At 36.9% G+C, this 22,564-nt stretch overlaps 1 protein-coding gene across 1 annotated transcript in view; it reads left to right on the forward strand.

The window, feature by feature from the left end:
- The window catches only part of LOC130428075 (A disintegrin and metalloproteinase with thrombospondin motifs 7), a 49,563-nt gene that overhangs the window by 6,052 nt on the left and 20,947 nt on the right, over positions 1 to 22,564 (forward strand). Inside the window, exons 5-16 of the mRNA XM_056755925.1 lie at positions 1,961 to 2,044; positions 2,446 to 2,570; positions 3,528 to 3,677; positions 5,571 to 5,714; positions 9,096 to 9,240; positions 13,275 to 13,367; positions 13,491 to 13,636; positions 14,421 to 14,590; positions 14,675 to 14,808; positions 16,329 to 16,449; positions 16,541 to 16,785; positions 19,106 to 19,247. Coding sequence (XP_056611903.1) covers positions 1,961 to 2,044; positions 2,446 to 2,570; positions 3,528 to 3,677; positions 5,571 to 5,714; positions 9,096 to 9,240; positions 13,275 to 13,367; positions 13,491 to 13,636; positions 14,421 to 14,590; positions 14,675 to 14,808; positions 16,329 to 16,449; positions 16,541 to 16,785; positions 19,106 to 19,247 — 1,699 coding nt within the window. The remainder of the gene's footprint in view (positions 1 to 1,960; positions 2,045 to 2,445; positions 2,571 to 3,527; positions 3,678 to 5,570; positions 5,715 to 9,095; positions 9,241 to 13,274; positions 13,368 to 13,490; positions 13,637 to 14,420; positions 14,591 to 14,674; positions 14,809 to 16,328; positions 16,450 to 16,540; positions 16,786 to 19,105; positions 19,248 to 22,564) is intronic.

The raw sequence follows: 22,564 nt of genomic DNA on the forward strand, positions 1-22,564 counted from the left end.
ATTCTCAACTCAACTTTATTTATTTAGCGCTTTTTACAATTTTCATTGTTACAAAGCAGCTGTACATGAGACACATTGAATACAAGTATGAATATTACTTGTAAGTTATGTATATTATACTGCGTTTCTGTTAAATAGATCCTCCAAAAAAATACACACTACAACTTTAAATATCTAAATTCAATCAAATTGCCCTAACAAGTCATTTCAACCTTTTCAATTCAAGAATATCAGTTCTTTACATAGAATGTGTGTGTGTTAAATAGCCCGTGAGCAATGCGTGCATTAGAGCATTCTAAATGTTGATTTGTTGATAGAATGTAAGCTACTGTGATTTTAGAGATGTGTAAACAATAAGCAATTATGCTATTTATTATGCAGTATTTTTATGCACACGGTAACAATATTATGCATAGTTCATTATTTGTTTTTGTTTTTAGGTCAGTGTGTACAGTTGACTATAAAAGACTCGCTCCAGTTAAAAAACACCTCTTCTTTGAACGCAGAGGATCTTTGATCTGTTTAATGAAATTCTGTTGGAAAAGCTTCAGGATGTTGTCAACACTTGACGGTTTATCTACAGGAGTCTTTCATCAACTCGAGTACCAAAGAGACACTGTTCACCAGACTCAAGTATTGTTAAATGATTACTTAGATTCATTGGTTTGCCGTTTACATGTCTTTTCGTTCTAGTTTCTCACATGTGCTCTCCAGCAAACATACTCGTGTGGTCACTGTACCATTTTTGGTAAAGATGATCAGCGATAGCAGGGTGTTTTTAATGGTTTGTACCTGTGATCTAGTTTAAAATGATTCTTCCTGAATGGAAGCACAACATTACAGAGTTCTTTTGTTATTAGCGCACATGAGAAATGGAGACTAAGCGACCTTTAAATGTGCCTGAGATGTAATTGATGAGAGCAGAAGCATTAAGAGTGCCTCATTAATTCACTGAAGGACTGTGGATGAGAAAAATATGCCCCGTCTCACACCTTTTCTGACTTCAAGGAGAACTTGGGTACGAGAGCAGAACTTATAAGTACTGTACTTCAGGAGAAAGTCGGTGAATCAAAACTTATGTAAAGGCACATTATATCTGTTGCGTTCAGATAACATTTCGAAATCATACATGTGAAAAAAACTTAGCACATAAAAAACCACAGAAGAGATTTACTCAGGTTGTTTTTAATATTACAATAGAATGCATATTGAAGCAACGTATCTACACGAAAGACATCAACCAATAGGCACTTTTATCAAAAGCTTATAGCCCTACAAGGTAAAAATGAAAATAATATCTGGCCCACACTCCAGTACAGTAGGAGGCGGATATGCACCTCAAACATAAGTTGCCACCCGCCATTGAAAAGTAACAGAAGAAGGATTACGTCACATTCATACTACACCCATTCAGGCAAAACAGAACGTTCCCATTTAGCCCTCGTTAATTAAGTACTTACTGAAATTGAGTACCTACTCATTGAGTATGCCATATTGGATTCAGCGAGTGTGCTCGGCAAGACTGTTTTGTTCTTGAACGCCTTGAACAAAAGTGGCAATCTCATTGGTCAACCAGTTTTTAATGCGCTGCGTCAATCCCAGAAAACGAGCCCGAGCCGTTTAAAAAAAAAAACGCCTGCTGTTTTACGCGTCTGTGTGCAAACTCACATTGGTTCCCTTTGTTTAGTCATGAGGCGTTAAATGTCGGCGATAAACGCGTGCGATTATCATCCTGGTGTGGACAGGCCATAATCATGGTATTTAGCATTTACGTGATTACATCAATAGCAATAATTAAATCAGATAATATCATTATAAATAAATATATGTGTATATTATTTGTTATAAGCCGAGATGTCTAAATTCACTACTGGCTTGGATGTTTATCAGGGTTAAAATTTACCTACAATATAGATGTTATTTTTAATATTTCACACACCCACATGTGAATGTTTTACAGGTCGCAGGTCTGTTTCGAGACGCCAGCATAGGAAATGCCATCAACATTGTAGTTGTGCGTCTCATTCTGCTTGAAGAGGATGAGGTGAGATGATGATGTAGCCTGTGAAAGCACAGACCTAACGCTGAATGAGCTTAGAGACTAAACGATAACGTAGCATATGGAAACATGGATATCAATGTATTTTTCATCTTTGGGGCGCTTCAAATAAAGCTTTAAACCTCTTAAAGCTGCAGAAAGAAACACAATAACAATGGATTTTGTAGTGGCTTGTTGCTTTTGTAAAACAATTCTTCAATCCAATAATATTGTTAATCAGTCTATATTTAGTACATTATATGTAAGGTTAATATTATAAATAACGATCTATAAAATGAGTTAATTTATTTTTCGAAATGACACCACACAAAACGTGTTGTCAACCCTACATTTTCATTTTGGGGTATTTAGTGAATGCATGAAATTGAATGTGCTTGTGTCCTCAGGAGGATTTAAAGATTAGTCATCATGCAGACAACAGTCTCAACAGCTTCTGTAAATGGCAGAAGAACATTAATATGAAAGGTGATGAGCATCCAGTTCATCATGACGTGTCTGTTCTGCTCACCAGGTAAATGTGCCCTAGTTATCATTCATAACTTTACAATTATGCTGTCAATCACTCTGTGTGTGTGTGTGTGTGTGTGTGTGTGAGAGAGAGAGAGAGAGAGAGAAAGCATCTGTAATCACAACCAATTCATTTTTTATGAATCATACAGAGCAGAATTCAACCTCTAATCTTATCTTGAATATATGCTTGAATAAAATGTAAAGGCTAATGTACAGGCGGGCGGTTGTCTTCGCAGAAATAAGCCCCGACAGTTTGATCAGCTTGTATCACACTGAAAGGGCTTGTTTCGCGATAACAGCCGGCTGCTTGTATATTATCAGGCTTATTACACGGCTACTTTCCACATGAGAAAAAAACTGGACATAAAATGTGAATTGGAAATATTTAATTTGCTCATTTTTACGAATGCAGACCTTTTGCAGGAAAAGCAGTTTACTTTCTGTTTTAAAGTAAGAAACTTTGTTCAAACGTGACAAACAGGCAAATTGGTTTGATCATTTACAAATATAATGTCATATATTTTATTAAAAGACAAATTTATGATTATTTTTTGTGTGATAATAAACTGCCCCTCTCAAAATGATTAGCAGTATACGGGTTACAAGGTGTTATTAGTTTTGAGCGGTTGTTATTTGAAAATAACAACCCTTGGAATGTCGCGACTGGCCAATCAGAATCAAGCATTCAAATGAGCCGTGTAATAATGAAAATATCAATATAATCGAAAACTTTCTATTGGCATACGTTGTCGTTGACCGCCCTGTTTTTTAGTTTCATTCATGCGATTGCCTTTTGCTTTATACATCTCCATTTTTTTGAGAGAGAGAGACGTACTAATTGCTTCATCATTTTAAGCTTTATGATTCAAGCAAGCCTAAAGATCCTTATGTTTATTGTTTATGATTACTACAACCCATATTAATTCTGTAACAGGTTTACCATATTTCTGTGATACAGGAAAGACATCTGTGCAGCTATAAATAAGCCATGCGAGACGTTAGGTCTGTCTCACGTGGCTGGAATGTGCCAACCTCATCGCAGCTGCAGCATCAATGAAGATACGGGCCTGCCCATCGCATTTACAATAGCGCATGAGCTCGGCCACAAGTAAGTTCTGTAAATCAAATTATAGATCACTCGCTTTTAAAGAGAGACATCACCGTAATTTTTGTGGAACGCAAAAGAAGATATTTTGAGAAATGTCATAGTGGGTTTGTGTCTACGTAAACGAAGTCAAAGAGAATCAGTGTTGTTTGGTTACCAATGTTCTTCAAAATATCTTCGTTTGTGTTCTGCAGAAAGGCACACAGGTTTGGCATGACATTAGGGCGAAATATTTTTAATTTTGGGTTTTCATTGCTATCATCTACTTTACCGGTTGAAACTTTGAACACGCCTGACAAAATGTATGCTTTATCTCCAAAAACTTTTAAACTTTCTTTCAAAACCGATTTCGGAAGCAATACTTTGAAACTCGAAGGTCGCCACAAATATATAAATTGCTTATTTTGTGTAGCTCCGCAGCTCAAGGTGTCTTTGATGAAACATGCATTAACAGTCCAGAAGCTCGCGCTGTACTCTAGGCCGTCAGACGCTGAATATTTCTCTCTCATTATTCTTAAGTAGAAAGCTGAACCAGCCATTCTTTCAAAACATGAGAGAAGAGAAACTCTCTGGGACCAATTATACCATTAATGTTACCGAATCAATTTCACCACCCTCTCTCATCTCTTATATTTCAATGAGATCAATTTCACTCATTGCATTTAGTTCCCTTCTGGATAATGTAAAATCTTTTGTAAAAACGTCAGTGTCGGCATAGACTATTGTGTGAATAAGCGTTGCATTAAAAATGGCTTTCGTGCTTTGAGAAGCCTTAATGGATGTAGGCGACAAGCTAAGAATTTTCCTCTTCTCAGAAGCATTGTATTAAACCCAGGACGATGTGTTACATGTCGTATTATGGAGTTTTAGCAGCGCTGGTGCTTTGGCTCGTGCTTGTTTGATCTTGTTTCGCTTGTTGTGCCGCACAGACCCTTCATAAATGTTTGTGTTCACACCATGTGGAGATATAAACAGTGATATCATGGTAACAGCAGGACGCTGTGCTTGTTATATCTGGACACAAGAATAAAGATGTCAAACTTGTATTTTTGTTTAGGGTCTCATAGTATAACTTGACTGTTTTTTATATTTGAGCTTCAAAGCTGTGCAAGTTGTGGAACTACTTTTCCAGATGGAGGAACGTTTGGATGCTCATTACAGATGTCTTTTCTTTGTGTGGACTTTTGTCTATGTAAACAGTGCATAATGTATACAGTAGATACGTCGCCTCATTTGTGGTATCTGTGCACAACATTAAACAAAATTGTTTTTTCAAAAGTGACTCTTTAAATAGATGTTCTTCTTTTTTAACATATCAGAACAAGAAAAGCACAATTAAAGATGATGGTGTACTTACATTCATTATTGAACAAATCAGGATCGTACTTAATAGACGTAATAAAGTTGTTAATATTAGAAACAAAATTATATATATAAATATTATGACAAGACACATGAAAACATGTGTTTTCGTTTGAAATTTGATAGATTTTTTTGTATTTTACAGAATGTTTTTTTGTTTTACCTAAACGCAAACATATAGATCTTTAATAAAAAAACTGAAAATAATTCTGAAATGGTGTCTTAGTTTTTTACAGCGGCTGTGTTTAAAAGTAGATTGAGTGCAGGGAGACTGACTCCATTAAATCACTGGCAATGCTTCATGGGAGTACACAATCGCCGCTGAGGTCCCTGCGATCTCTTTGATAACAAATCTATGTTGAGATACATAAAATATATAGAATTTTAGTTGCATTAGCTTTGTGCCCTTTTATAATCTCAAGCGACCTATGAAGTTTTGTCTAAAGTTCCTCATGCTCTGTGATTAGTCTCAGATTGAGTTGTGAGTCTCTGATCCAGATATCTCATGCTCACGCTTCTGCTCTTATGTCACAGCTTTGGAGTACAGCACGATGGCCATGGTAATGATTGCGAGCCCATCGGGAAAAGACCCTTTGTGATGTCTCCACAGCTTCTGTACGGCACGTCTCCACCAAACTGGTCCCGCTGTAGCCGCGACTACATAACACGCTTTCTTGAGTGAGTGAAATACATGTTACAGTTCTCTTTACAGTTCTTGACTTCTTTACAATATTAAACGTGCTGTCTTGTCATGCTTAACTTCTCATGTGTCAACTTGTCAAAAAACGGCTTGGGCATATTACATAGTATTTCTGTGCTCGATACACTCCCCCAGCGGAAAGTTGCAACCTTTTCTTACTCCCTTATTTGGACAATTCTCCCAGAAAAGCATGCGCCACGGCCACATGAAAGCAGGAGAAAAAGCATGCGCAGACATCACTTTCACTGGTATGCAGGAGAGAGAGAGCATACGTTGGCGAAGTTCAGGTGTTTGTTTGTTCACTGCATTTGGGTGATAAATGTTATATAAACGGTGGATATAACGCTGGATTTGGAAATCATTCGAAACTGATATGGACCTGTCCCAGCGCTAAAAGATGCCAGACATGAAACACATGGGGTGAGTGAAACTGATGCCTGTGTTTTGTTGACAATGGGTGAGCACGTGCTTTGGTTCAGCCTACCCCTCCCCCCCGCACGGGCTATATGTTTTCGGGAAACAATCGTAAAGCTGTATCTATCTTTTATAAATTAACTAAACTAAATACTCTTTGAAGATACGAAGTATGCAGTACTACTCTATAGGTACTCAAGATTAATATGAGAATGGCAGAAACCTGTGTGTTACACACGCTTTAATTTTTTAAAAGCCCTACTTTACTTCTTTATGTACTTAATGTTTGGCCATTTTTTATTGGTAGGTGTTTAGAGAGATGATTTGTGGTACCATATTGCATAATTCTGGTTAGTTTAAAAAATATATATATTTAAATTGTAATGTCTGAATTAATAATAAAAAATATATTTCTGTAAAAGTATTTTTACACTTTTTAAAACTCAGTGATCATGATCGACTCGAACCATGAATAACTAAAATTTAATTGTCAAAAGATGTGGGACCCTGGTGTTGAAAATTGCGGTTAAGCATCTTTCAAATTTATTCTTGCATCAAAAGGCATCTTGTGCATGTTGAACCCTGAGCCACTGCTCTTCTTTTTCATAAATTCTTGACTCTCTGAAAGCCTTATTTTATACTTTAAGTAATTGTAGCTTGATTGCGGGTGAAACAACATTTGCATTAAAAACAACAAAGGCCAGTTTTGTAAAATGGCACAAATTGGAGTCTCATTTAACACTCCGTTTCTTCTGTAGCTTTGAGGGAAGTTAATGGAGTTCATTGAAACGCTGCTTGACCATTGGCGCTTTATCCATCATGTATTTTAGTCTCTCAACAAGCTGCCTCTGTCTTTCTTGACCTTTGTATCTGTGTGTTGCCAAGGGCGATGCGAATGGCTGAGATTTCTCAAGAACGAACAAGAGTGTGTTGATTCTGCCGTCACAGTCACGCCAGTTCTGCTGGCCTCCATATGGAGCACATTAGATAAAGTTTGACTGCTTAGGCGGCACAGCAGGGAGTGACGGGATGGGGTACTGTTATGATATTTCGGCCAGACAGATTCGTAAGGAATTGGGTAACTGGTTTATCTTAACAGCTTGAACGATTGCTTAGGCCTGCAGCATAAGTGTGTTTTACAATCTTGGACATGTGAGAGTTATTTCATTGTTAATGCATTTGAGATAAGCGTTTGGAACGTTGCACTCGAAGCAAAAGTGCCAGATTAGTGAGAGTGGCCAAGTTGCCTTTTTTAGACGCTAATCTTGGGAAAATAAATAGTCGTGTAACATACGATATGCAGACGTGGCATCAACGGTTAAAGGAAACAGTTAAAGTCTTCATCTACTCACCCGCAAGTTGTTCCAAATCTGTATTTGTTTTATTGAACACATATTGAGAAATTTTGAAGAATAAAGGAAAACAAACAGCTCTGGGGATCTTTTGACTACTATTGTATTTTTTCCTACTATGGTAGTCAATAGTGGCCAAGAACTGTTTGGTTACAAGCATTCTTCCAAATATCTTTCTCTGTGATCATCAGAACAAATAAATATACACAGATTTGGATCAACTCGAGAGTAAATAATGAAAGAATTTTCATTTTTGGGTGAACTGGCCCTTTTAGTGTAATGTAAATGTGTTCTATATGGTTGAGAATCCAGCAGTACTTCAAGCGTTGCGAAAGCTGGCAATGAGTCTTTCACGTCGCCATGGAGGAATTTTGGCCCAGAATTGTTTAATTCAGCCAAATTAGAGGATCTTCGAGCATGAATAGCCTTTATAAGGTCATGCCACACGATTTAAGTCCGGACTTTGACTATGCCACTCCAAAACCTTTATTTGTTTTTTTTTTGCCATTCAGAGGTGGAATTGCGTGTTCTTGGAAATCACCCATGGATGCCATTTTTGCACAGTCTCTTTCTTATTGTAGAATCATGAACACTGACCTTATCTGAAGCAAGAGAGGCCTGCAGTTCTTAAGATGTTGTTCTGGGATCTTTTATGACCTCCTGGACGAGTCGTCGTTGTGCTATTGGAGTAATCTTGGTACGCCGGCCACTCCTGGGACGGTTTACCACTGTTCCATGCTTTCTCCATTTATGGATAATGGCTCTCACTGTGGTTCGCTTGAGTCACAAAGCCTTGGAAATGGTTTTGTAACCCTTTCTAGACTGATACATTTCAATAACTTCGCGGCATAATGTGTTGCTATTTGAGATCTTTTAGACTACTTCAGTTTGTCAGACAGGTTCTACTTAAGTGATTTCTTGATTTCTTGAAAGATTGGATTTGTCCTGACAGAACTTTTTCTCTGTTTCTACTTAACCGGATCCAAACATTTGTGGGTTTCTAAAATCATGCTGTATTTCAAGCAGCATATATTTGGTTATTCTTAGCATCAGTTTCGACTGCCGGGTGTATTTCTGTACTGCTATTTGACCCAATTTCATATTCTAGCTGACATGAAACGAAATGGATTGCTATATTAAACCAACCACTGACCATCTGTTTTATGTTGTGCATAAAAATAGTAAGAGCTTTCTCCAAGACACAAAGTTGTGTTTAGAAATTGCCATGCTGCTATAATTCACCACTTCAGTTGCAAGACTTATGTGCTCGATTTGGCGTTTAGTTTGTCATGTTAATGGCATTGAGTTTAGTTGAAAAAAAAATGTGTAAAAATCTTTTCTGTCCCATAAACATCACAAAGGAAAAGTGAACTATGGTTCTTCATTTTACATGTCACTCAGAAGACTTCTTCCTCTTGTAGGCGGGGCTTGGTCAGGATATGCATCAATGTGAACAAGCACCAAAACGAGCCTCTTCTCCCTTTTATACGACATTAAGATGATGGAAAACTATGAAAATCCAGGTTATAACTCACAGACCCCCTGCCCTGTGAATTTCCAGCATTTGGTGTGTTTTTGTCATGTTCTTCACAGTCGTGGTTGGGGCTGGTGTTTGGATGACCCTCCGGTCAGGAACGAGCTGGAAATGCAGTCTGCTCCCCCCGGCGTGCTGTACAGCGCTGCTCACCAATGCAAACTCCAGTACGGATCCTCTTCGGTTCTCTGCGATGACGTGGATGTAAGATATCTATTCGCACATGCAGATCGCACCCTCATTTCCCGCTGCCGGTAACCACACCATTGAAAAATAGACACTTTTGAAGTTAGACGTTTAATCTGTTTATGAAATACAGACAGAACAAGACATTTTGAGCCAACCATCTATTGGAAACTGTAAAAATGTACAATGTAACCTAATAGAATTATAAAGCCAGTGGTATCCGCTAGAAAGTCTTGTTCCTTCTCCAAGCTGGTCACTTCATGTGACTTTTGCTTTATTTTATCGTCACTTATAAATATTGATAAATTGCCTTTTTTGGCTAATTTCCAGAACAAACTGGCTTATTTGGGTTTGTAAGTGCTTGCGTGTCATAGCGCAGTAAATTATGACCACCCACTAACAGCAGCTGTCAGATATTCTGCTCGAGCTGCTCTCTACATTATGTCATTGTTGTGTTTTTTTACGTTAGCAAGCCCCTCTCGTACCCCTGCTATGTAAAATGCAAGTAAGGAGATTTATTTAGACATCCAGCTGTATGTGTTATATCTTATTTTTGTAACGAATAGCATGAATAGAATATGTTTTCTTTTCAGCAAGCTGTTGTTAATCTTATACAGAAACAAGCACTTACAATCTTCTGACAACTCTTTTACAGTTAGTACTACTAATATACGTCCCATAAAAAAAAAACTTCATATATGCACCGTGCTTAGTAGTTCTATTAATGGTAATTTTTATATTACAATTGAGTTCCACCAATTTACATTGAGAAATATTCATATCAATTATACCATATATACCGTCAATAATTATATTTCTCTATTACATTATGTGTTTTAATCTGCTATAACAATGCAACATTGTGAAAAACACTTTATAAATGAATTAAAGAAAATTTTATTGAATTTACGTCAACCCTCAAAAAACCAGGACTACTTTAAGTCATTTACCACTTCAGACTTTTTTTCAGCATAATTGAGCACCAGTTTGATCGATTTTCCCTACAAGTATATATCATCTGTTTTATAGAATTACATTGTCATATCTAATATATTTTATTATCTCTTTATTGTTTTTCTTTTATTCAATCGTGATTTATAATTCAGATAGCAATAATGAGATCATTGGAAATTTTGCCTGGAGGTAGACAGCCTTATCAGTATTCACTATTGGAGACAGCTCTTTAGCCCTTGATAATTTCTCTATAATGTAATTTGACAGAGTTTAAGTGCCAACACAAGTGAGCGCTTGAAGCTAATTGAGCAATTTGTTTCATTTGCTTCTGCAAAGACAAGACAGCTGGATGGAGAAAGACATGCACACATTTTATGTGTCTGGATATAAACAATATCCTATAAATACATATCATTTTAACACACATCAGATATATATGTTAGTAATTTACACTTTTTTTAAAATTTGAACATTTTAAGAATTACTAAGAATGTCAGTGATTGACAGATTCAATGTATGGTGTTCATCATTATAAAATTGTCATAAATCATCACTTTTGGGTGAAGTATATCTTTAAAGGCATAATAGGTGATCCTGTCCAGTAACATTTTTGTCATGCTGGTTGGAAATCTCTTTACATCCTGATAGCAATCAAAAAGTGCAGTGGTCCAATGATATTTTTAAAATTACTTTTACATTTATGCATTTGGCAGATGCTTTTATTCAAAGCTACTTTGATTGTGTTGTATTATCTATGCTCGGCCTGTTCGCGATTTCATGTGTTTCGGAGGTTTCTCAGGAGATGGGTGTGAAAAATGGGAAAATCCTGGCTAAAAGAGGAGTATTAACGGGTATGATTATAATCGGTGTTGCTTTTCCACGCTGCCCTTACGAAAATTTACCATGGTTTTACCATAGTTAATATTGAAAAAACATTGTTTTACTACAGTTAAAAACAAAAAAAACATAGTTGCTGTTATAAAACAATGGTTATCACAAAATAACCATGGAAATAAAAACCGGATACCAGATGTATGTTTCATTTTGCAGAAATTTTTATATATAGAAAAAAAACTGTTGGTTATTCACAGTGTTCCTGTGTCTTAATGGCTCGAGCATTGCAGTAGGTCTTGGGTTTGTATTGTCACTTTGGATAAAGGCGCCTGTCAAATGCATGATTAAAAAAAAAAATCAAACTGCCGAATGTTAATTGGGCGTATAACCTGAAGAATAAGCTTGTTGAACGCGCTAAAGAAAAAAGCCAGTCTGGTTTATTTTTGGCAACATGCAGAATTAAAATGGGGAAAAGGGCATCAGCTCTGTTGTTTTTGATGTCACCGTACGTCTTGTGATGTTTTCCTCCCTGTCTGCAGCGGTTGTTTACAGATACTGGCCATCTTTCAATTACCAGTTAAATGTCAGAGCACGAGTCAAGCTCTCAATAGACAGACTCCGATAAACCCAGGCTTTAGTTTTCTTATTGGGTCTGTAACAGTTTCATGAAATCACATCTGATGAAATTGCAGCGATTGCTGTATGTTCTACACAACATTCACCTTTCACTCAAGATTGGTATGCATTCATCAAATGTCGTTACTCTTGTTTACATCACAACCTCAATAGGAAAGGAAAATTAACATGCTTTAGGCCCAGACTTGAATTCTAGAGTGCTGCCTAGATTGGTCGCATTCTTACTACCATGGATCCTCAAGTGAGTATTAGAGGGGTCTGCCTAGATAGCGGGTCTGTTAATGACCACTTGTGCACGCAAAACAAGTAGTGTGCACTACAGAAGTGTGAGAGGTGTCTGGCACTGCTTAAAGCTGATTCTAATAACATAAGTTTGCACATATTGATTTAGCATGCTAACAAAATGTTTTTATTTGTAAACTATACTTAACACAAATATTGAGTAAAATGTAGAGTAAAAGCATAAAAGCATTGGCTAAAATATTCAATTTGTTTTAGTTGGAAGATGTTTTATAACTGTCTCGATTAACTCTTTCACCGCCATTGACGAGTTATCTCGTCATTTAAAAAAACAGTTCCCCGCCAAAGAATAGTTTTTACGGCAATCAGTGTTTGTACTGTTGTACAGCAGGTGGCGCTATTACACACCTTTGGGGAAAGGAACAGAATCCCAGAACCTAGAACTTATATGTTTAAGCGGTTTTTAATGATTGTTCTGAGTGGAATCAGGGCGGAATATTTGACAAAAACGTTAATTATCTCAGCTGTTTAATCAAAATGATGCATTTTTGAAGAAACCTACCCACATCTACGGAGTGATAAAAAACTAACAAATGAAGATAGAAGAATCATTTTTTTTTTGTTTAAAACCTGAGACTCTGTTCTTTCATTTAACATATTTTTCGTCCATGTGTTCTTTACAGAAAAATTACTATGAGCCATTAAAGTTGGGTGAAAATGTTAAACGCTGGCGTAGGCTGGCAACTTTAAAAAAAAAGGCTGGCGGCGAATGAGTTAAAACGTAACTATATCTGTAATTAGCCATTCACGGTAAAAAACTACTTTAAAATTGAATGAAGCTGTTTAGCTTTTTTAAATAAAATCCAATTAGCTTTATGACTCTATTAAAAGTTATATTTAACTCCAACTGATTTTTAAAGTCAATTCAATATAGTTAAGTTCTATTGACTCAAAAAGCTAATTTGATTGAACTTAAAAATGTATGGAAGCTGAAATATGTTTTTGGCAGTTATTGTCTATTTCGTCTTTTGTAATAAATCCACAGTGTACCCCTTTCTTGTTTTTCAGTTGAATCTATTTTGCTAAACAATTTCATTTTTATTTTTTATTCAATGGATACGTGTTCTTTGCAAAGTCAATGCGTAATCATGTAAAATAATCATAATTTTGCTATTGTAAATTATGATTTTATTCATAATCAGCCCTTGTTTTTTGCCCTTTTCTGTGATTTCCTTAACAAATTTCTATTACTATTAAATCTTTGTTCTTCTCTGATTTTATATTATGAACGATGCATGAAACATTACATGACATTAGATCATTTCTGGCCATTGGTGTTAATTTCTTAAAATCTTTAGTGCTCACTTTTCTTTAATACTTTTCTTCAGAATATCTGCAGTACTCTGTGGTGCACCGTGGATTCCACCTGTCATTCGAGACTGGATGGTGCTGTGGATGGTACCAAGTGTGGTGAGGGCAAGGCAAGCAAAGGCTTTCTGTGGCCGCTCATTGTTGTCTTATTTCCCAGCATGCAGTTCGCCATACTGTTCTCCTCCCCGTATCTTGAACTTGCTGACTAATTGCTGCTTGTGTTTTTTCATCAGTGGTGTTTTGATGGAGAGTGTGTGCTGATGGGTTCCCGGCCTGCGAGGGTGAATGGAGGATGGGCTTCGTGGAGCCAGTGGTCCGAGTGCACAAGGACGTGCAGGGTTGGGGTTCAGAGCGCCCACAGGGACTGTGTTAACCCTGTGTGAGTTTCCCTTCGATACCACAAAGCTCAGATTCGCATTACTGTACACAACTCATCGTGAGAATGGGTATTTTTATTGTGTGCTGTTTGGATGAAGGATCGCATGTTTGTGGTGATAAAGGGGGATTAAGTTCAGTTATTTCTCAGTAGCTGTATGTCTGAATAAAGCATAGTATCACCAGACAACTTTGACTTATGAATCATACTCCCGTTTGGAAAGCATGTGTGACATCTGCGTCCGTTTTGTTCATAGTTTTTCAAGGATGCAGAGCAGAAACAGTTCTGGTACCAATAACCTTCACCACTTTTTCTCACAACGAACGTCTTCCATTAATGAAAAAAAAATCGTATCTTTTATAAAAAGATCAATATTTTCTTTTACGTTCTCAAAAATCCTTGCAAGAGGATCCTTCTCCCAAAAACGAAAATTCTGTCATCATTTACTCGCCCTCTTGTCATTTCAAACCGTTATGACTTTCTTTCTTCTGCAGAACACAAAAGATATTTTAAAGAATGTTGGTAGCCAAACAATGGCAGAACCCACTCACTTCTATTGCATAAACATAAACCCAATACAATTGAATAGGTACCGCCTTTGTGTGGTTACCAACATTCTTCAAAATATCTCCTTTTGTTTTCTGCAGAAGCAAGAAAGTCAGGTTTGAAATGACAAGAGTGCGAGTAAATAATGACAGGACTTTCCCTTAGGTGAACCGTTTACAGTATATTGACTTTTTTTTGTTTTGTGTTTACTGCTTAACTTAAAATACAAGGGTTTTTTCAGACCCAAACATGGAGGTAAATATTGTGTTGGAGAGCGTCGCAGATATCGAACCTGTAACCGAGACAGCTGTCCTCCGGACCAGCCCAGCTTCAGATACATCCAGTGTAACCGCTTCAACACCATCCCTTACAAGGGAAAGTTTTATAAATGGACACATGTGAATAGCAGAGGTGAGCGTCATATAAACAAATACTAGAAAAATTGATTTTGTGCTGCAACAAAAAATGACATGATCCCATATACGTGTTTCGCAGTCAATCCGTGTGAGCTGCACTGTAGACCTGTGAATGAACATTTCACAGAGCGGATGCTGGACACGGTCATCGACGGCACACGCTGCTATGAAGGCACCCACAGTCGTGACATCTGCATCAACGGCATTTGCAAGGTTCGGTTTTAGCTTTTGTTTTAAGTTGTATTTATTTATATAGCACGATCCAAAGAACATATTGTTTTATAACAAGGTCTGATCTCTGTTTGCTCAGTTTCATAGTGTCCCTGTACCTTTCTGAATGTCAGTTCAGTTAATTGGGAAGGGAATTTCAAATTCACACCCATATTTGGAAATCGTCTCCAGATACTGTCATAACCTCGCTGTTTTGAGAGGCAGGAACGAGACATTGCGCAACTACGCTATGGGGATATGCATCATTGCTGCTCAAGATGGCGAAAAGGGCCGGGCCTTGCCGCCACTATATAATGTGTCAAATAGTTGCCAAGTCCGGTTATAATACGCTCCTTTGGGCTTCTTTTTCTTTCAAGTCGCGTTAAAATATCACAAGTCGCAGGTTGCAGGTTTTTGGGATTATTTTTAAAAATATGGTAGCTTGTTGGGAGAACCTCGTTTCTTTATATCGTTCAATGCATTAACACTGCTCGAGAGACCGCTCTCGAAAGGAAACCTTCTCATGAGATTAGGGCATGCATTATTATCGTGTTAATGCATAAACTAATTAATGCCAAAAAATATTTTATAATTGCATTAACGCAGTTTTAAAAATTCACCACAGTCAATGGAAAAGATTAAATACAGTTGAAAGAAAAAGTATGTGAACCCTTTGGGCTTACTTGGATTTCTTCATAAATTGGTCATAAAATGTGTTCTGATCTTCATCTAAGTTACAACAATAGAGAAACACAGTCTGCTTAAACTAATACCGCACAAACATTTTACGTTTTCATGTTTTTATTGAACACAACATGTAAACATTCATAGTGCAGGGTGGAAAAAGTATGTGAAATCCTAGGCTAATGACTTCTCCAAGAGCTAATTGGAGCCAGAAGTCAGCCAACCTGGGGTCCAATCAATGTGATGAGATTGCAGCAACATAAAGATTTCTGTTTAAAATCTTTATCAAACAAAAAAAAGACGCGCCCAAAACACTCATATTAAATAAATTGTGTTTTCTTTTAATCAATTAAGATAAAGAAAAAAAGTGGCTCACAATAATTCTTCTGTTAAAGATGTGCTTTAAATACACTTTAAATACAGAACACTTAACACTGTGTGTTGAAAGAGTGTTAATGTATAAGCAATAAAATCAATAATCATTTTTACTTGTTTTTCTATATCGAACTAGTTGGAACGTTAATGCCCTGGCAGTGGCAGATAGCTTTGCTTTTATATTTAATTAAGATTTACAATAAATATTTTAAAGACCGTGTATCACAGGCAGTTTCTGCCAATCTCATATTAATCTTGAGTGCCTATACAGTAATATTGCATAGTTTGATCAAATTCATAAAAGAGAGATACAGCTGTACGATTATTTCCAGAGAAACACGAGCTGCTAGAGGTGGGACTAGTGGGGAGAGTGGGATGGAACTACAGCACGAGCAAGCATACGTCATCAATTTGTGTTTTGTACATTGTGTAAAACATTTTTCCCTGTAATTATTTTGTGTCAGAATATCGGCTGTGATTATGAGATCGACTCGGATGCTGTCGAGGATCAGTGTGGCGTGTGTCATGGAAACGGATCTACGTGTGAAACTGTCAGAAAGACCTTTGAGAACAGTGAAGGACTTGGTATGTGACAGATTTGTTAAATCCATAAATATCACATTACACACACTTATTTTGTTTTATTTGAATAAGCAGAGGTACTTCTGTCCCTCAGGATATGTGGACATAGGTCTTATTCCAGAAGGGGCACGGGATATCCGTATCGAGGAAGTTGCTGAGGCTGGAAACTTTTTAGCATTACGCAGTAATGACCCTGAAAAATATTTCCTGAATGGTGGATGGACTATCCAATGGAACGGGGAATACAAGGCTGCGGGAACGATATTTACTTACGAGAGGAACGGACAACTGGAAAATCTGTCTTCTCCAGGACCAACTATGGAACTACTGTGGATTCAGGTATTAACTCCTAATTCCTATTTCAAGAAGGTTGTTAAGGATTTTAATTACTTTTATCCTAATATTTGTATTATATTTATTTACTCATTTATGAATATGCTAGCACTGAAATTATAATCCCACCCTCCAAAACCACACATGAATGTATTTACTAAATCCACGTCACGAATTACAAACTAAATCCAAAAAATTCTTCTTGAAGCATGTACATGCCTGTCAAAAGAAAGAGAGCAACAATGGTATTGTCTTTCAGATCCTTCGCCTGCCGGAGCTGTCTCCATCGTGTAAAAGCTAAACCTTTTGATAATTCAAGTTTTTCCTCTTTCATGATCCAGACGTTTTTGCGTCACTGCTTTTTCAAAAACGGACTTTCGTTCAATAGATTTCCGCTGGAAAGTTTGATGGTTGCCGATTGGCCGCCAATCTCCCTACTTTGACACATTGGACGTTAGCGCGCTGATGATGTATGATGTCTGCGTGAACAGGGTGCGCAGTAGTATGCAAAATACTTTGGATGAAAATTGACACATGACCAGTCGCAGCATTAGGCCAGAACGTTTTGATTTGGCAAAGTGTTTTGGTCCTATGCCTTTCACAGATAATATTATTTGACCACTATACTTCTTAACTGCTTTCAGAATGTAAAGAAATTTCCAACCGACATGACAACTTTTCTTTCTGGACAGGATCACCCACCCTGCCTTTAACTTATAAATGTACTGTATATCAGTTTCAAAATACAGGCATCATTTAGTTTCTCATCACCGTTTTTACATCTTCGTATTTTGAATGAATACCAGTGGATATATCTAGATTTTTGAGCACAGCAATTTTCGATTAATGCCTCAAATGTGGTTTATGGTTCTTCAAAGACCTAAAACGTTGACCATTCTAACCGATGTCCCATTTGTAACTTTGAAATGTTTGCAAGCAGCTTTGCACAAGAATGTGGTGTGAACCAGAAATGGCTTCGAATATTGAGTTCTATGAATAATAAACTTGATTAAATTTCTCCTCGGTCTTATCTGCGTATGTGCTCAGTGTCTTGTATCTCCATCAACCAGAAGGGATAAAAACCGAATGAAGAAATTGAACAATGGTCTGACAGGGTTAAGTGAAATATGAGGCTGAACCCTCGAGGATTTGCATAAAATTCTGCTTTGCTGAAAGTAGCTTTATAATCTTTCAGCACAAAAGAAGATTGTGCGTTATTGAAACCCATTCTTGTTAGAATAATGATGGCAGTTCATGATTGAGTGGATTTATCGGTCGATTTTGTAGCATAGAAACATTTATTCTTCACTGATTTCCAGCGTTTATGAAAATGCATCATGGTTTTATTATAGTAGAGGTGTACAAACCGATTTTTTGATTGGATTAGCATTTGTATTACCATAGATTACCTACAAATACTCTGCTATTGTGTTGATACCATAGTAAACTTTTGGCTACTGTAGTATTGCTCTCAATAAAACCTGGAAACTATGATGAGTAGTAGTAGCTGTGACATTCTTTAGTTATAAAGTAGATGTGGTTTATTTGTGATTGGACTGTCTGTGTAGTGGTGCGGGGGAAGCGTCTAGATAATGCACATCGTTCCACAGAGCGATCCACAGGCGTCTGGCACACAGCCGTGGTGTGGGTGGTGAGAGGAGGGACATCTACAGCAGCAGGAGACGGAAAAATGAGCTCTGCTTTCTCAGTAAAGTCTCTATCTTGTATTCTTATGTCCCAAGAGATACAATGTTGCTCAAAATCTCACATTTCTCTGGTTTTTCATTCTTGTGTGCAAAACCAGACGAGCAGAAATGTTGGTTGTGCTCTGTCTAATGATGTGTGTGTTTGTGTGGTTTTCTCGATCGCTGAAATGAATTTCCTGAAACCTGTAATGTACTTGCCTTGAAAGTAGGGCTGAACGATTAGTTGCATTTGCGATTAAATCACGATGTGGTGAAGCGCTCTTTTCTAATCACAAAGACTGCTATTAATTATGGGGAACCACAGTGTCAAATGTATGTCAAAATATCGATTCATTAATGAAAATGTAATTGTATCGCAGAACTTTACGAGGTATCGGTAAATATCGCATCGCTGGCGGAGAACATCGATACTACATCGTATCGTCACGAACTGTTCGATTCACACACCTAACTTAATTGTTACCTCGTTGAGAAAATGTTAAATGCTTTCTCACCGTTTCATCGTTTTGGATAAAATGATTAAACGTACAATATAATATTAGCAAATGCATTAGCTAATATTAGCACACTTTACTGCAGTAAGACTGACTCTTCTTTCATTTTGCGTCAATCTTTTCTAGCTGCTCTTTCAGGAGACGAATCCAGGAGTGAGATACGAGTACACTATAAGTACTACTCTTGTGGAGTCAAACAAAGGGTCTGCATCTTATTTCCAGTGGATGTATGGTGCCTGGACCGAGTGCAGCGCTACATGTGGAAGTGGTATGATCTTCTTTTCTATTCATAATCCTGGAGTGCTTTCACTCGTACACACCTTCATCCTGGACGAACCAGACAAATCTAAGATAACTGTTTTTTTTTCACTTGATCCATCTAGCTTGGCTCAGTAATGTTTGAGTAAAATCTGAAGATATAGCTTAGCTCTGGCATAGATTTCTTTCACCAACGGTGTGATTCAATGAGACATGAACTTTATAGAAAACAGATTTCAGGCCAGCTGGTGATATTTACTTGAATCTAATGAAAAACATTTCCAGCCCAGACAGGCTTGAATACTCGATAATAAGACTTCAATAACGCTGCTAGAAATGTTGTACTACACTGCGGAGAAAAGATCACGGTATTAACTCATAAGCATAACGCTTTATCCACATCACGCATGGCATGATAAAGCAACAAGCAAAAGAGAGTTCAGCTGAGAAATTCATTTATAATTTTTAGCATCAAATTTGTGTAGAATTTCGCTTTCAGTTCGGACAGAAAAATATGGGAAAATATATTGCTGTTTACATCGCACCTGGTCAGATCGTATTGTGTTATTCAGGATTGGTAGGCAGGAAGTTAAAGAGAAATTCTACCACAATTGATGGCTTTTCATTCTGGGCTTTATTGCAGTGAAGTCTATTGATATTAAACTGATTACACCAATTCTTCTTCTGTTCTTTGCTGCTGCAAATGAACAGATGTGTTTATCCCGAAGCCTTTTCTTAATCTGCTAAGCATTCGAGTAATGGATGTCGAAAGCTGTAAAAACCGGCAGTGCTGTTACGGATGTGATTAGAAACACACATTGCTGAAATGTTTAGGAATACACATCTGAGTATTCCCTTGTGCTTGTCTACAAATAAGAATGAGCAGAATTGTGTTTAATCTTTGTTTCTGGGTTTTGCATCCTTGTTTTAATGAATAATTTAGCCTGCAGATTAAGCTTTGTTTCTTTGATCTCAGTCACCAAGTACATTTTTGACAAAGTAGGGGATATCAAAGGCTCAATCTCCAAAGTTTTTGTACAGTTATTCTCCACAGGACGGTAAATGTACTGTTTATATAATTCTGTGTTAAAAAAGCAGTACAATGATGAAGATAAATCTGGGCTTTAATGCAAAGGACTTGTAGCTGTGTGCGTATGCTGCTGGAGAAATGGCAAGAGAACATTTCTGCGCATTTTAGGCAATAGGAGACTACATTAAAGATGCTAAATTATTACATGTTTTATTTTTTTTGTTTCGATCATAAACATCCACATCCACATAGGTCCCTTTGTGTTATTCTACAATTTTATGAGCTTACTGTCTTTCTACAATGTTGAAAAATCAATAAGTGAGTGAGTAAGTGTTCAAAAACCTTTGACCTGCAGTGTACTATAAAAAACTTTTGTTAATTTTAAAGGTCCACTGTGTAATTTTTGTGATGATATATTGATAGAAATGCAATATAGTCTACATAGCTATGCCTTCATTGTGTATGCATAGCTTACACAATGAAGCGTTATGTTTTTATTACCTTAGAATGAGCTTATTTCTCTCTACATACACCGCGGGTCCCCTTGCATGTAATGTTCTGTCAGACGTCGTAGTGTTTCGAAAGGGAGGGTGGAGTGAACGGTTGGTTGCAATTCGCAACCTTGCCGCTAGATTTTAAATTACTTGGCCTTTAAGAAAAAGACAGATGTGTTCAAAATGAAAAGGAGTTTTTTTGGATTTGGATTATTAGATCTTTTGTATGCTGTGAGTTTTGTATGTCGTGAGTATTCTTACTAACTATAACCTAAATCTTCCAGCCTATCATCATTCAAAACTCTCACAGGGATGAAAATCTTTAAGTGTTTATTTATGCTAAATGCTCAACACATAAATATGTTTTCTCATATCAGGATGTTATTAATGTTGAAATGTTTTATTCCCATCATAGAGACAAAGCATTATAATCAGAAAACCACACATAACAGAGGGGAAAACAATCCAACCCTCTCCATTGACTTTCTATTGCGTGTAGCTATAATCATTTCTGACTTATAACAATAAACAGAACGATGTTTAAAGACTGCTATGTGACAAAGTGTACAGTAAACAAGCCAAAAAACTATGTTTTATAAGCTATCGACCTCCAAAAAACTTGCATTTAAGGACCCAACATTATATATTCTAATTTTTCAACTAAAACGATGGTGGGATAAACTGTTCGATAGCTGTTAGCTATATTAGCTAATATTAGCACTCGCAAGCAAGCTTTCTGCTTTATCCATATTCTAACAAGTTGCGTAGCCTACTGTCCAAATGCTACAGCTTAGAGATTAGTTATAGAAATATAATGTATAAAACTGACATTTGGATATTTGACTTACCAGACTTACTCATTTTAAAGAATTCTGTCACAAACTCATATGTCCAGTCCATGTGTTATTGCTTTTTCATGAGCTTAAAGTACAAGTTATTTCCTCTCGTGAAGCATTGTTAAGCAGAATGGGTCTGCTGCGAATCTGCTTTTACACGGTCCTGTGCTTATTTGTGTTCAAGCTCTGGCTGAAGAGCCGATTTCTAATTCTAGCGTTAAGCATTGTAGCCAATCGCATGCAGCGGATGGACTCGATACTCTTATCACAATTTAAAAAAATGTTTTAGCTCATCATGCTCCTGGTCTCTTTTCTGCATAAGCTTTGTTTAGCCTTGATGGCACCTTGGCCTTAACTCTTTCAGCGCCATTGACGCGTTATCTCGACATTTAAAAAAAAACGCTTCCCCGCCAAAGACGAGTTTTTACGGCAATATGTGTTTGTACTGTTGTACAGCAGGTGGCGCTGTTACACTCCACTGGGAAAAAGTACAGAATCCCAGAACCTAGAACGTATATGTTTTAACGGTTTTTGATATTGTTCTGAGTGTAATCTGGGCGGAATCTGTGACAAAAAACGTTAATTATCTCAGCTTATTAATCAAAGTGATGCATTTTTGAAGAAACCTACCCAGATCTACGGTGTGATAAAAAAACGAACAAATGAAGATAGAAGAATACGGTTTCTTTTGTTTAAATGCTGAGACTCTGTTTCATTTGACATATTGTTTGTCCATATATTCTTTACAGAAAATTTACTGTGAGAAAAGTTGGGTGAAAATGTAAAAAATGTTTTGTATAATTTTACAGTAAAATATAGAATAGCTACTATTAGCTAAAAATATTTAAGTGGACTGTCTGTCTCTCCCGAAACTCTGCCATGTTGAGTTAGGATTCTACATGTTAACAAATGGATTACCCAGGATTCCTATTTTTTGTCACCTGTTATGTGAGAAAATAAATTGTTT

The sequence above is a fragment of the Triplophysa dalaica genome, chromosome 1 (genome assembly GCF_015846415.1).
Source record: "Triplophysa dalaica isolate WHDGS20190420 chromosome 1, ASM1584641v1, whole genome shotgun sequence".
NCBI lineage: Eukaryota > Metazoa > Chordata > Actinopteri > Cypriniformes > Nemacheilidae > Triplophysa > Triplophysa dalaica.